General features: G+C 42.0%; 1 protein-coding gene across 1 annotated transcript in view; it reads right to left on the reverse strand.

The window, feature by feature from the left end:
* ST18 (ST18 C2H2C-type zinc finger transcription factor) overlaps window positions 1-14,067 on the reverse strand; it is a 254,081-nt gene that overhangs the window by 59,760 nt on the left and 180,254 nt on the right. The window contains exon 11 of the mRNA XM_082258427.1: window positions 13,707-13,952. Coding sequence (XP_082114553.1) covers window positions 13,707-13,952 — 246 coding nt within the window. The remainder of the gene's footprint in view (window positions 1-13,706; window positions 13,953-14,067) is intronic.

Genomic DNA, 14,067 nt, shown 5'->3' on the forward strand with positions numbered 1-14,067 from the left:
CGTTTACTAACAAAGGGAAAGATTTTTGTCATTTTTGTTGTTTTTTTTTAACGCGTAATGGCGGCGATCTGCGATTTTTTTTGCGGTACTGCGACATTGGGGCGGACAGATCGGACCCTTGACTGACATTTTTGACACTTTTGGGGATACCAGTGACATTTCTACAGTAATCAGTGCTATACATATGCACTGTTACTGTAAAAATACACTGGTAGTGAAGGGGTTAACTTTATTTGGGAGGGCAGGGCTGTGTGTGTCCCTAGGGGCGTGCTTTCTACTGTGATTGGCTGTGGCTTGAGCTGTAAGGACACTGATCAACGGATCTACATAGTAGATCCGTGTGATCAGTGTTTTTACACCGAGGAGAATGACAGGTGGCTTGTTTACACAAGCCGCCTGACTTTCTCCCTCTCCCCCGCCGATTGCCGAGTGACCGGCGGACATCGGGTCCACCGGTCACACGCGCGGGGGGGTCCGTGACCACGCGGGAGCGGGAGCGCGCCTCCGGGGGCGCGCGCTCACTCCCTAGACCCTCACAAGCTAGTGACGTAGCCCTACGTCACTTTGCCTGTGAGGGGCTGACTGCCGACGTAGATCGGCGTTAGGCAGTCGGCAAGTGGTTAAAGTGATTTTAAAGTCTCATTTTTTTTCTATAAAAATAACAAACATGTCATACTTACCTGCTCTGTGTGGTGGTTTTGCACAGAACAGCCCAGATCCTCCTTTTCTCGAGTCCCTCTTCCATGCTCCTGGCTCCTCCCTCCTGCAGAGTGTCCCCACAGCGAGCAACTTGCTGTAGGGGCATCTGACCCGAGCCACAGCTCCATGTATCCATTCGGGCACTGATCCGCGGTTCGACCCCACACACTCTCTCTCCTGTATTGGCTAACCGACTTTGATTGACAGCAGCGGGAGCCAATCGTGCCGGTGCTATGTCCAAGCCAATCAGGAGAGATAGTCCCAGATGGCCGAGGCCCTCGGTGAACATTGCTGGATAGAGATGGGCTCAGGAAAGTATTAGGGAGTGCTTAGTGGGCTGCTGCACACAGAAGGTTTTTATCTTAATGCATAGAATGAATTAAGAAAAAAAACCTTCTGCCTTTACAACCACTTTAAAGAATATGTTAATCCAGCATTTTAAAAGCTTGATATGTGCCTGCTGTATCATGTACTAGAAAAAACTAACCTGTTCTCTTTGTATTGCTTTCTTGTGTGAAATACCTGGTGTTCCTGCCAGTTACCCTGCTTTCCTATTAAAAATTGATCACACTGAACATTAGAGCACAGAGTGGTCAGTTTTCTAGCTGTGCTGGGAACTGTACCTACTCTCCCCTTTAAATGTGCTGACACTCCCCCCCCAGTCGTTCACTGGGAAGTTCAGTGTGTTGCTGTTTCTTCTCCTCTAGCTCTCTTATGCACCTAAGAACAGAGGGTATGTGATTCAAAAATATTTTTATGCAAATGTTTTGCCATTCATTCCTGTTTTAAATTGAATGGGTTGTTTAACAAGGTAAGCGTTCCCATATACTTTAGGTTGTTTCCAAATTTTGCAAAGTAAGGATAGGTCAGAACTTGGTTCAAACCAAGTCCATAATGGAAGCACTAACTTCCTAGCTGTAGCTGGTATTTGTATAATAGTGTGACACTTGTTTTGGTGTTCCCTGATGTGTAATCCCACAAACTTTAACATAACTGTACCTGTATGTTTAAAATTTTCTGAATTTGCCCTCGAAATCCTGAGGGATTTGAGTTCGACATGATCACATACCAAAAGTAGTCAGAGGAAAGATATGAAGTAAGTAAAGAGAATGGAAATGTGAACAAAATGGTAGAACTGTAAGGGGAACTAAAATAAAAAAAAGTACTAATTAATGGAATTTCTGTAAATTTCCAATATTTCTAGCCTTCACCTAACCAAAGCATATGATTTATAGTTTTTTTTTTTTTTTTTAATGAAATATTAAAAACAACCCTTGTCATATTATTCTATAGTTTATTGAAGTTTATTGAAGTTTTCAGAACATACAGCTTTTTTGGAGGAATAATTGTCTTTCTAACCCAATTCTCTTTTGCAAAGTTCTTGCACATGGTCCTACTTCTAGATTAAATTTCAATTTCTAATAAGTACATTACTATTATTTATGGAAATGTGTATTTATTGTTCCCTTTAGATAGCCATGTTTCATATTTTTAACAAAAAATGAAAATTAATGTTTTTTTTTTGTGTTTATTAAAATATGGAACGAATTTGCATGTCATCCTTGCACAGTGGCCATGCTAATCTTCTCTATATTGTTCCAATTTTAGTATAATTCCTGCCGAAGCGAGGACGAAAATGAGTGGCTTATGTCATTTATTTATATTCTATTTTGCTCCAATTTGGTCATTCTGGGCTATAAGAAACAATGACAAAGGTTCCAATAAGTTTCTGACCCTGGGAGACAGCATTAGCTAATGGCAACCAATAAAAAATCAGTTTTCAGTATAGCGCTAAAGATAAATTATTTGCTTCTGAAAGGTGATTTTTGATTGTTTGCCATATTTTTTTGTTCATCTATTTCACCTTACTCTATAAATTCATAGTATTATGGCTTTTGAAATATTAATCCCCTTAGAAACGTGTTCAGCTACTAACGCTAAAATATTAGTAAATGTAACCTTAAAATTGACAAAAAAAATTTTTTCAAACATTTTTTTTTTTTTTTTTGAAATGTGCATTTAACATTAAATATAAAAAAAAGACTTTAATATGGTGTTTCAAATATTCTCTTTAATTTGTCCTTTAAATAACTATGATAAAGATGACATTTTGTAGGTGTATTGTGTTTGCATGCCTGGTGGTGATTCAAAAAGAAACAGAGAGGGAGGAATACGCTAAATTCCATTAATATGCAGATGGAAGTTTATAGTGATTCCAGAAAAGACCAGAACATAGTGCTAAAATGAATAACACATAATGGCATCTGGCACTTTAGACATTTTTTTAGGCCTTGAAATTGTTGGAGAACTGACAGTTTGAACTAAACTAACAGCCCTATTTATTTATCAAGGATTTTGTAGAGAATTTGAGCCATGTCCAAATTCATCCTTTTTTTTTTTTTTTTTTTTTTTGTTGTTTGTTAGAGGGCATCTGGACAGGCTATTTCATGGAGACATATAGACAATATTTTCTGTAAATTGCCACCCAAATTAAGCAACTGTTGTGTGTATGAACTGGTGCAACGAGCAAAAGACCACATATCAAAAATACCATTGTCTACAATTTACTAGAAAACAAACAGCCAAACAAAAAAATGATCATTTCCATCCAAAGTAGTGGAAATGTTTTGCTGTAGGAGGCACTGGAAGGAAAGGAATTCTACAACTGTGTCTCTTTGTGTAGTAATCTGGTCACATAAATCAAATGTGGAACAGTTATATTACTCCAAAAACACAACAGTAGAAAAGGAATCCAGGACTAACCTTCATTTCCATGTTTTTATTTATTTATTTGTTGTTGTTGCTGTGCACATTAGGCTCCGTTCACATGTCAGCGTATGGATCGCGGGCAGAACCGCCGCGGTTCCGCCCGCGATCCGGAGATTATTGCAAATCGCGGGACGCCTGTGCGTTGCCCGTTGATTTGCAATAGCCCCCCAAACGCTGAGCGATGTTGCCGCGATTTCCGCCTGCCGAATCGCGGTAACATCGCGCAAAAAAAATCGCGGGACGCATTACGCCCAAAAAAGTACAAGAGCTTCTTTGGAGCGTATTGCGTCCCGCAATTTTTTTTGCGTGATGTTACCGCGATTCGGCAGGCGGAAATCGCGGCAACATCGCTCAGCGTTTGGGGGGCTATTGCAAATCAACGGGCAACGCACTTGCATCCCGCGATTTGCAATAATCTCCGGATCGCGGGCGGAACCACGGCGGTTCTGCCCGCGATCCATACGCTGACATGTGAACGGAGCCTTAAAGTGAAACTTCACTCTCTCAAACAACATGGACTATTTCTTATCCTTATGCTGCTTGCATTAGTAAATAGATAGGAAGGTATATCATATTTACTTGTTTTTTACTAGTTTTTTTATAGTATTTCTTCAGTTACTTCCTGGTTTCCATGCCTAGGCAATCTATGTCACACATTCCAGGAGTCTTCAGGAGGGGAGGGAGGGTTCTCAGCTAAGCACATGCCTGAGTTAAGGACAGAGGCATTCCAGGAAGTAAATGCTATGTGAATCACAGGGCTGTCTTTAAGGCAGGGCAAAATGGGCAGCTGCCCCGGGCCCAGCCATTGTTGCAGGGCCCAAAGTAGCTGACTCTTGAGCCCGCATTGCCCACAAATAGTTGATAAGTGGATTTGGGAGGGCCCAAGAACATGTTTGCCCAGGGTCAAATGGATATTAAAGATGGCCCTGGTGAATCATCTGCCCTTACTCAAGATGGCCACTGCCAAAAATGCGGGGGGTCGTTTCTCAAGATGATTTCTCAGCAAAATAAAGCGTGGAGACATGAATGGATGGAGGAGTTTGCTTTGAATATTGTACGTTTATTATATACTGTAGCATTTTTGGTTTGTGATGCTCAGATTCAGTCATTGGCTGACAGCTGATCACGTGGTAAGGGGCGGGGACCTTACTCCGATCTGTGATCAGCCGACTCTCATGGACTCGCTGATTCCAGAGCGAGCCATGCACGCACTGCAGGGAGCGCACAAGCAGTTCATGCACTGGAGGACGTACATGGACGCCCTCACGGCAATTAAGGTCCGCGCTGTAGCCGTCTTTCGGCTATAGCAGGGATGAGAAGAGGTTAAAGTGTCAGCAGGAGTGATTCTCAGCACTCGCCTGATCCTCATCTGTACAGGTGACCCTGAGCAGCTAAACAGTATGAACAATTGGTGCATCTGCCCCAAGCACTATGCTAAACCTTAATGAAATGAATTAAAGCAGTATCAATCCCAAAAGCAAACATGTATTATGTTACAGCTTACCAATTCAAGATGTGATGGCTGCATTCATTTTCTTTTATCAGTCTTTTTTTCCTCTATTTTCATCTGGTGATCTAGCCAGTAAGTCTTTTTTTTTTTTTTTTTTTTTCAAAAGAACAAACTCTCTTACAGATGTATCAGTTACAGGGATGAGACAAACCATTAACCACCGACAGGGGTGCTTACAACGGTCAGCTTTTATTTATTTGTGTAAAATGTTTATCCCCAAAGGAAAAAAAATGTTTTCTGTAACTGATTAAAATGTGTTAATTGGAGCTGGGATTCAATCTGTTCTTGTATTTAAATCTGCTAGTTCATCTAACACTCCCTTCCCCCCAGACTGGCAATGCTGTTGTCCAAATGTGCCCCCTGTGCTGATTCATTCAGAGTGGAGGTACTCTAATACAGGAGGTTAGTTACTGACTAGATCACCAGGTATAAACAGGGGGGAAAAAAGCCTAAAAAAGAAAAACAATTCAGCCCCCATATCTATGGGTTTAGTAAGCTAAGGCAGTGTTTCTCAACCTTTTATCACCCTTTAAAACCCTTTAACCGGTTGCCGACCGCCGCACGACTATATACTGCGGCGGTCAGCCCCGGCCAGGCAGAGTGACGTATCGGTACGTCACTCGCCTGTCACTGACTTGCGAGCCTATCGCGGGCGGGCGCGCGCCCGCCGCGGCTTGTTCACAGACAAGTCAGTGCGTGTGACCGCCGGACTCGATGTCCGCCGGTCACACTGCGATCGCTCCTGTGAAGGGAGAAAGACAGAGCAGCTTGTGTAAACAAGCTGCCTGTCAGTTCTCCCTGTGTAAAAGTGAAGATCTGACCGTTCTACTATGTAGAACGGATGATCTTTGCTTTTACACCAATAGGAATGTCCCTACACAGTTAGAAACACGCCCCTAGGACACACTTAACCCCTCCCTGTCCAATAAAGTTAACCCCTTCCCTGCCAGTGTCATTTTTGCAGTAACAGTGCATATGTATAGCACTGATTACTGCAGTAATGTCACTGGTACCCCCAAAAGTGTCAAAAATGTCAGTCAAGGGTCCGATCTGTCCGCCGCAATGTCGCAGTACCGAAAAAAAAATCGCAGATCGCCGCCATTATGCGTTAAAAAAAAAAACACCAAAAATGACAAAAATCTTTCCCTTTGTTTGTAAACGCGATAACTTTTGCGCAAACCAATCAAAATACGCTTTTTGCGATTTTTTTTTACCAAACATAGGTAGCATAAAACAAATTGGCCGAAAAATGTTAAAAAATTTTGATTTTTACTTTTTTTTGGGGGGAATTTCATATAAAAAAATGTGAAAAATATTGTTATTTTTGCAAATACCACCAAAAGAAAGCTCTGTTTGTGGGAAAAAAAGGACGTCAAATTCGTTTAGGTACAGCGTCGCACGACCGCGCAATTGTCCGTTAAAGTCACGCAGTAAAAAATCGCAAAAAAACCCCTGGTCCTTTAGCAGCCAAATCCTCCGGGGCTTAAGTGGTTAAAATTATGGACAATCGTGAGGCACCCCATTCTAAAATGTAAACAACTATTCTAATAGCTTTACATAATGCAGCAGCATCCACACACATAGGACACCCAATGTTAGAGGTGATTTATTCTTCCAAAGCAAATACACTTTTGCACACTGGTACTGACTAGTAGTCTAATGTTTCTCTTCTCCCTCACTTTATCACTCAGCTAATGTGACCCCAGTACTGATGGAGAGGGGCACAGGAGGGTCAAACAAGGATGCTGTGGAGGCAACAGACATCTTCCTTATTAACTGGTGACGCCATTGGTTGTGAGGATGCCAGTGTGTAGAAAGTTGTAATGGTGCATATTGAAAACCCATGGCATTTTATCAAGGCACCCCTGAGGAAAGCTCAAGGCACCCCAGGGTGGCTGGGCATCCTGATTGAAAAAGGCTGAGCTAAGGAATATCACATTTTTTTTATTTTGGGTTTAATATCGCTTTAAATTGGAACTTCACTCGCTCAATCAACATTGATTATTTTTAACCCTTATGCTGCTATCATTAGCAAATGGATAGGGAAGTATATCATATTTACTTGTTTTACTTCAGTTACTTCCTGGATTCCATGCCTAGGCTAGTTATGTCATACAACCCAGGAGTCTTCAGGAGTAGAAGGAGGGTTTCTCAGCTCAGTCAAGGCTTGAACTGGGGGCAGATGGATTCCAGGAAGTAAATGCTACATGAATCATCTGCCCTTACTCAAGATGGTCACTGCTAGAAATGCCAGGGGTGTTTTTCAAAATGATTTCTCAGCAAAATTAAGCATGGAGACATGGATGGATGGGGGAGTTTGCTTTGAATATTAAAAATGAATAAAATGGCATTTTCGGTTTGTGGTGCTCAGATGCAGTGCAGTTCCACTTTAAGCTTCAGTTTAAAAAGTGTCAGTATTTTAGTATTTCAGTGTGATTAACCTTTTTTTCTGCTCAGGAAGAGCTTTTTGAGGGTGCGTTTTGGTGAGTATTTTTACATTTAGCCCAGGGAAATCCAGTTGACATCTGAGAGCCTGTTACGGCTGAATAGTGGTGACACAGTGAATGAAAGGTAAGAATGAGGTTTTAGTGAAGGGACAATAAAGTGAACCTGTTGCTTTACCATGTTTGCGCAAAACGCAGATTTGTTTTAACCACTTAAGCCCCAGTGCTATTTCGGACACTTTTTGTTTACAAGTTAAAACCAGTATTTTTTCCTAGAAAACTACTTAGAACCCCCAAACATTATATATATTTTTTTAGCAAAGACTCTGGAGAATAAAATGTCGGTCATTGCAAAGTTTTTTGTCACGCGGTATTTGCGCAGCGGTCTTTAAAACGCCATTTTTTTGGAAAAAATTTGAAAAATCACATTTCACTGCATTTAAAAAATACTAAACAGTAAAGTTAGCCCATTTTTTTGTATATTGTGAAAGATGATGTCACGCCTAGTAAATAGATACCCAACATGTTACGGTTTAAAATTGCGCCCCCCGTGGGATGGCGACAAACTACGGTCAATAGAGATCTCAATCTGCGACGCTTTAAATTTATTTAACGGTTACCAGTTTAGAGTTAGAGTGTAGCTCCTTTTTTAAATTATTGCCCACACTCTGGCGATCACGGCGATACCTCACGTGTGTGGTTTGAACAGCGATTTCATTCACGGCTCGACTTGTGTATACGTTTTTTTTGTACGCGAGCTAACGGTGACGGGGGCGGCTACATTTTTTTTTTCCTATCTATTTTTTCTTTTTTTTTAACTTTATTACAGGTTTTTTAAAAAAAATCTGATCACTTTTATTGCTGTCACAAGCAATGTAAACATCCCTTGTGACACCAATATGTAGTGACAGGTACACTTTATGGAGGGATCGAGGGTCTAAAAGACCCCTCCACTACACTTCCCTGTATGCAAAACGCCAAAATGGCATTTTTGCATACAGCCGTTTTTCAAATCTGCCGCCTTTTGTGCACAGTAACCCGGAAGTGACGTCATGGACGCCGCCTCGGGGTTACGTCATCGGAGACCCGATCAATGCCGCTTCCGGCATTCATCAGGACTCCATCCAGCCGGCGGACGTGCGTGGTGGGACGGGAGCCCCGATCAAAGCCACGGAAGGCGGCGGGAGGGGGGGGGGCGTCCCCTCCCGCTCACCCAGGTAACGATCGAGCGGCTCCAGAGCCGCATCGGTCGTTACCGACGGAAAGCCGACCGTCGGCTTCAAACCAAGGTACCAGGATGATGCCTCTAGCTAGAGGCATCATCCCGGTATACTACCGCAAAGTTACCCGACGTACCGGTACGTTGATATGTGGTAAGTGGTTAAAGGAATCTTTCACCACTTGCCAACCAGCCACCGTCGATATACTAGGACCCCTTGCATCTTCATGCTGCAGTAAAGTGCAGTATTTATTGTGTGAACAGAATGGCCAATACTAATGAACCTAACTAAACAAAATTCAGCTCAAACCGAGTAGTCTTCCAAAGCAAGAAGCTCCATAAAAAAAAAAACATTTAAGACCCCCTTCATATATGCATTACTTACAGTAACACGTGTTAAAAAGTAAATTTTTTTCTTACGTGAATATACTTATCCTTCCAGCTGTTTTTCCTCTTCCTGGCTGCTGCAATTATACAAACCATTGCAGTAGTCAAATACCTGCCCCCTCCACTGCTCACAGTGGTTCCTTCCAATAGCTTGTATCTCCTATATTGATGTATAAGCTGGTGGGAAGAGCTATTGTTTGCTGTGGGGGAGCAGGTATTCTACACACCCATTCTTCAGGAGACTTTGAGCTACACTTAGTTCATGTTAGGGAGATCAGTGCAGCAGATTTTGAAAAAGGATTAAATAAAGAAAATTGACTGTTTAAATTGAATTGACTTAGAACAGAACGACAATACTACCTAATGTCCACTAATATAAAAGAAAGGCTTCAGTTACTAGCTTAGGCAGTTAAGACTTTCTACAAAATGTAATCTTTTTCTCAGAAATGTTTTTACAGTCTATGCATTTCAATATAACCTGTCTTTAAATTAAATTGTAGTATGCCATGTTATTTTAGATTATTGTCCTTAAAATAAAATTACAGTACTATGCAGGGTAACATGTAATTAACGCAGTTTATGAAAGCCTTAATAAGGGCTAATTATAAAAGACAGAAAAATAAGATCCTTATTTTGGAGGTTTCAGCTACCAAACATTAAAGCCAATAGTACAAATTTCCACAGTGATTCTGCTCCCCGTCATGATATATCACACACAGCCCTATTCATGAAATGCATACATTCACTGAAATCACTAGATTTGTTCACTTCTGTGTCAATTCACCTGCACATTTCCACCAGTGTAGCTCAGACAACTCCAATGCACTCTTTCCTATTTGAAAGCCCTGACTACTTCAACACTCCATTTGTAACAGTAGGACCCTTTTCTGCTGTATTTTAAAGTGTTATTTAAATAGAAAAAAAAAAATACAATGGCTTTCAACAGAAAGGCAATAACATTTCATATACACCGTAAAGCTGGCCATACATGGATCCAAATCTGGACAGTTCAGCGGGGACCAGCCGAGATTTGATCCATCTATGGATCTATGGACAGGCTGGTTGTACCCAAGGGGATCCATCAATTGACTAAGGTACACCCAGCCTGGTGAATTTTTACATGCAATTACTGCCAACGGTTCTAGCCAATAGCAGTAATCATTGTGTTCTGCCGAGAAGGCTCCCCGTGCACCTCCCCCCCCCCCCCCCATTGGCAGAACACAGTAGCACTGCAGAGGGGATTCCCACATCCCCCATCAACACTGGCTATGTTAATGGGAGAATTAAGCAATTTTCTTTCCTTCCACACCCGTGGTGGAAGGAAAGAAAATCAAATCATCTACGGGATGCTTCTTACCATGTTTGTTCAGTAAGTGACAACTTTTGAAGAAACATGTACTGAGGATGAATGGCAACCGTTGTTGTCATTGTGTTCAGCTGATAATGCTCCCCGTGCACCTCCCCCGCCACCCCCCACCCCCCGGTGGCAAAACACAATAGCACTGCAGAGGCGATTCCCCCATCAACACTGGATATGGTAATGGGAGAATTGAGCAATTTTCTTTCCTTCCACCAATCATCTATGGCAGCCTTTTTCAACCAGGGTGCCTAGACACACTGGGGTGCCTTGAGGTTTCTTCAGGGGTGCCTTGGCGAAATGCCTAAAAACTGAATACAAGCCAGCAGGTGGATGAAGCCTGTCTTTTGGTTACACAAAGCCACAGGTTTTCATTATGCACCATTATGACTTTCTAGACACTGGCATCTTAACAAGCAATGATGTCATCAATTAAGAAGGATGTCTGTTGCCTCCACAGCATCCTTGTTTTACCCTCCTGTGCCCCTCTCCCTCAGCACTGGGGTGACATTAGCGGATTGATGGAGAGAAATTGAGGAAGAAGAGAAACAATGGAACACTAGTCAGTACCAGAGTGCAAAAAGTATTTGCTTTGGAAGAATAAATCACCTCCAATGTTGGGTGTCCTATGTGTGGATGTTGCTGCATTATGTAAATTAGACTTTTTTTTACATTTTAGAATGGGGTGCCTCAAGACTGTACATCATTTTAAAGGGTGCCTTAAGATTGTCTATAATTTTAAAGGGTGCCTTGACTGAACAAAGGTTGAGAAACACTGATCTATGGAATGCTTATTACCATGTTTGTTCAGTAAGTTACAACTTTGGAAGAAACATTTACTGAGGATGAATGGCAGCTGTTGTTGTCATTGTGTTCTGCTGAGAAGGCTCCCTGTGCACCTCCCTCTCTCCCCCCCCCCCATTGGCATAACACAATAGCACTGCAGAGGGGGTTCTCTGGCTGGTTTAGCAGGGACTGGACACATTTTTATCAGTGTATGGACATCCCTGTTCACAGAAGATGATATTTGATTGACTTCTATTGAAAGAACACGTTGGAAAACTTTTCTAAGGCTCCATTTACATATAAGGGAAATGGATGCCTTTTTATGAATCGCATCCGATTCGCATGACATGTGAATCAAACGGGCTTTCTATGGAGCCGGTTCACATATGTATGCGGTGCAGCAGCAGTGCACATTCACTGCAAATTTTAAAAGAGCCCAAAAGAGTCCTGTGCATTTTCTGAGCACTGCGGTGCATTTCTGAATCTGAAAGAAAATACAGCACGGGGGTCCCTCCCAATCCATACCAGGTCATTTCGGATCTGGTTACGAATTTAAAGGGGAACCCCCATGATAAATTGTTTTGAAAAATGGGCGTAGGGTCCCCCCCAAAAACTATGCCAGACTCTTATCTGTGCATTCAGCCTGGCAGGCCAGGAAGGGGGGGGGGGCAAGTGGCCCCCCTCTTAAACCATACAAGGCCACATGACCTCAACATGGGGGTGCTTTGGGGCAGGGGGTCTCTGTCCCCTACCTCAAAACACCTTGTCCCTAGGTAGGTGCAAGGTAGGTAAAGCCTAGTAGCTCGTTCTGCTTATCAGTGGAGCCTGATCATTAGTTAGACCTCATGTGTTCCATGTGTGATTTATTTGGGCTGAGTGTCCCCACTGCATCCAATGGAGAGATACATTGGACAGTGGAGGAAACCCAGCCAATGACACACAGGCTTAGATACCGTCCCATGGGTTTGGCACAGAATGTGGTGCATCATGGGATAGGGTATAAAAGCCAGGAGCACATGAGGCAGGGGGTCTTTGGGTGGTAAGCCAGGTCCCAGAAGGAGGGTTACGGCTGTCTCTCCTTCTTTTTGCTGAAGATGGTGGTAACAGGCGGTCGGCCTTGTGGACCAGGAGTGTGGTGCTGAATCCAGAGGTCCAGGAAAGCTGACTGGTGGAGGTTAAGGCAGAGCAACCTTGGGAAAAACATGTCCATGAGTACCGGGAAGCTTGCTAGGGGTCTGCCCAGGAAGGGGACAACTCCAGTGGATAGAGTCAGTGGACGGGTGTCACACACACACACAGGCAATGAAAGTAAAGGGGGTGCCAAGTTGCCCAAAATGTCTTGGTATGCTTATGCCTTAAGAGTTCCCTTCACTGAAACTAAGGGCCAAGCCCAACCCCTAAAAAACTACCCCACACCATAATCCCCCCTCCACCAAATGATTTGGACCAGTGCACAAAGCAAGGTTCATAAAGACATTGATGAGCGAGTTTGGGGTGGAGGAACTTGACTGGCCTGCACCCTAACGTGATAGAACACCTTTGGGATTAATTAGAGCAGAGACTGCGAGCCAGTCCTTCTCCTCCAACATCAGTGCCTGACCTCACAAACGTGCTTCTGGAAGAATGGTCAAACATTCCCATAGACACACTCCTAAACCTTGTGGACAGCCTTCCCAGAAGAGTTGAAGCTGTTATAGCTGCAAAGAATGGGCCAACTCAATATTGAATCCTACGGACTAAGGACTGGGATGCCATTAAAGTTCATGTGCGTGTAAAGGCAGGCGTCCCAATACTTTTGACAATATAAGATATATTACAAGGGTCTGTCTGTAAAGAGTATATAAATACATTCAGATCTTTAAAACGTGCAAAATTAGTAAACTTTCCTGTGTGTATTTTTACAAAAGTATAAAAGCTATATTCCTCTTGAAACTGAAATATTTAAATGTAATCAAAATGTATATGGTAATGTTCATTAATTCTTTATGTGAAATTTGGTATTCAAATATTTAAATACTGAATTTCAGTTCTGCGTTTTTGAAGCCTAGCCTAGACTTTACTCTTTTTGATCTTAAAATTGGCCAAAATACACTGACTTTTGATGCAAACAATTTTTATTGTTTGTCTAGAATAATTGCTTTTATTATCTATGTCGGTATAGATAAAAGAGACATTATAAATGTCTTTACTGAAGTGTAGTTCAAATTCTTAATTGTCATGTTGCACTGATCACATGGTTAGAAGATATGATTGCCCAATTATGGAGTATTAACAGGATGATTACAACATGCTGGCACTTTGACATCACAATGCCCAACCAGAGGATTGTTAGTACTGTCTGTTATTTATCACTGGCATTGAATATTGGACAAAATACTACTTAAAATGTCATTTAGTTATGACAGTGTTATTTACTTCTGTTTTGATTTCCTCCACAAAACAATGTAGCTTTGCTTATGACATTTTAAACATTTACACCCTAATGAGTCAATATGACACATTTTCAAAGCATCCTAGTAATTAGCCATCAATTACCTCAATGTCCTCGTCACTTTTGCCATGAACTTTACTGTAGTTAATTGGTGCATCCCAACCTTCTTTTTCACAGAGGGCTTTGTAAAAGGCAGCATTGACCAAAAGGCTACTAGTTTTAAATGGAGAAGAAGACGTTGCTGTTATGATAGGACTACAAGCGCCTAAATTGTTAGTCTTGTCATTTAGCCGATTCTTCTTCATACTCAAGTCCAAAGTTCCATTTTCATCAACTTCAATCTCCGCAGCCTGGGGAAAACAGTAACAATATATTTCAAATTGATGAACAGTTTGTGGCTTTGATAATGCAGCCATGTGGTGCTTTTAAGGGATAAAAGTAAATGCAAGCTTTTATTTAAATAAT

Source organism: Pelophylax lessonae (genome assembly GCF_965119305.1).
Source record: "Pelophylax lessonae genome assembly, chromosome: 5".
In the NCBI taxonomy this organism is placed as follows: domain Eukaryota; kingdom Metazoa; phylum Chordata; class Amphibia; order Anura; family Ranidae; genus Pelophylax; species Pelophylax lessonae.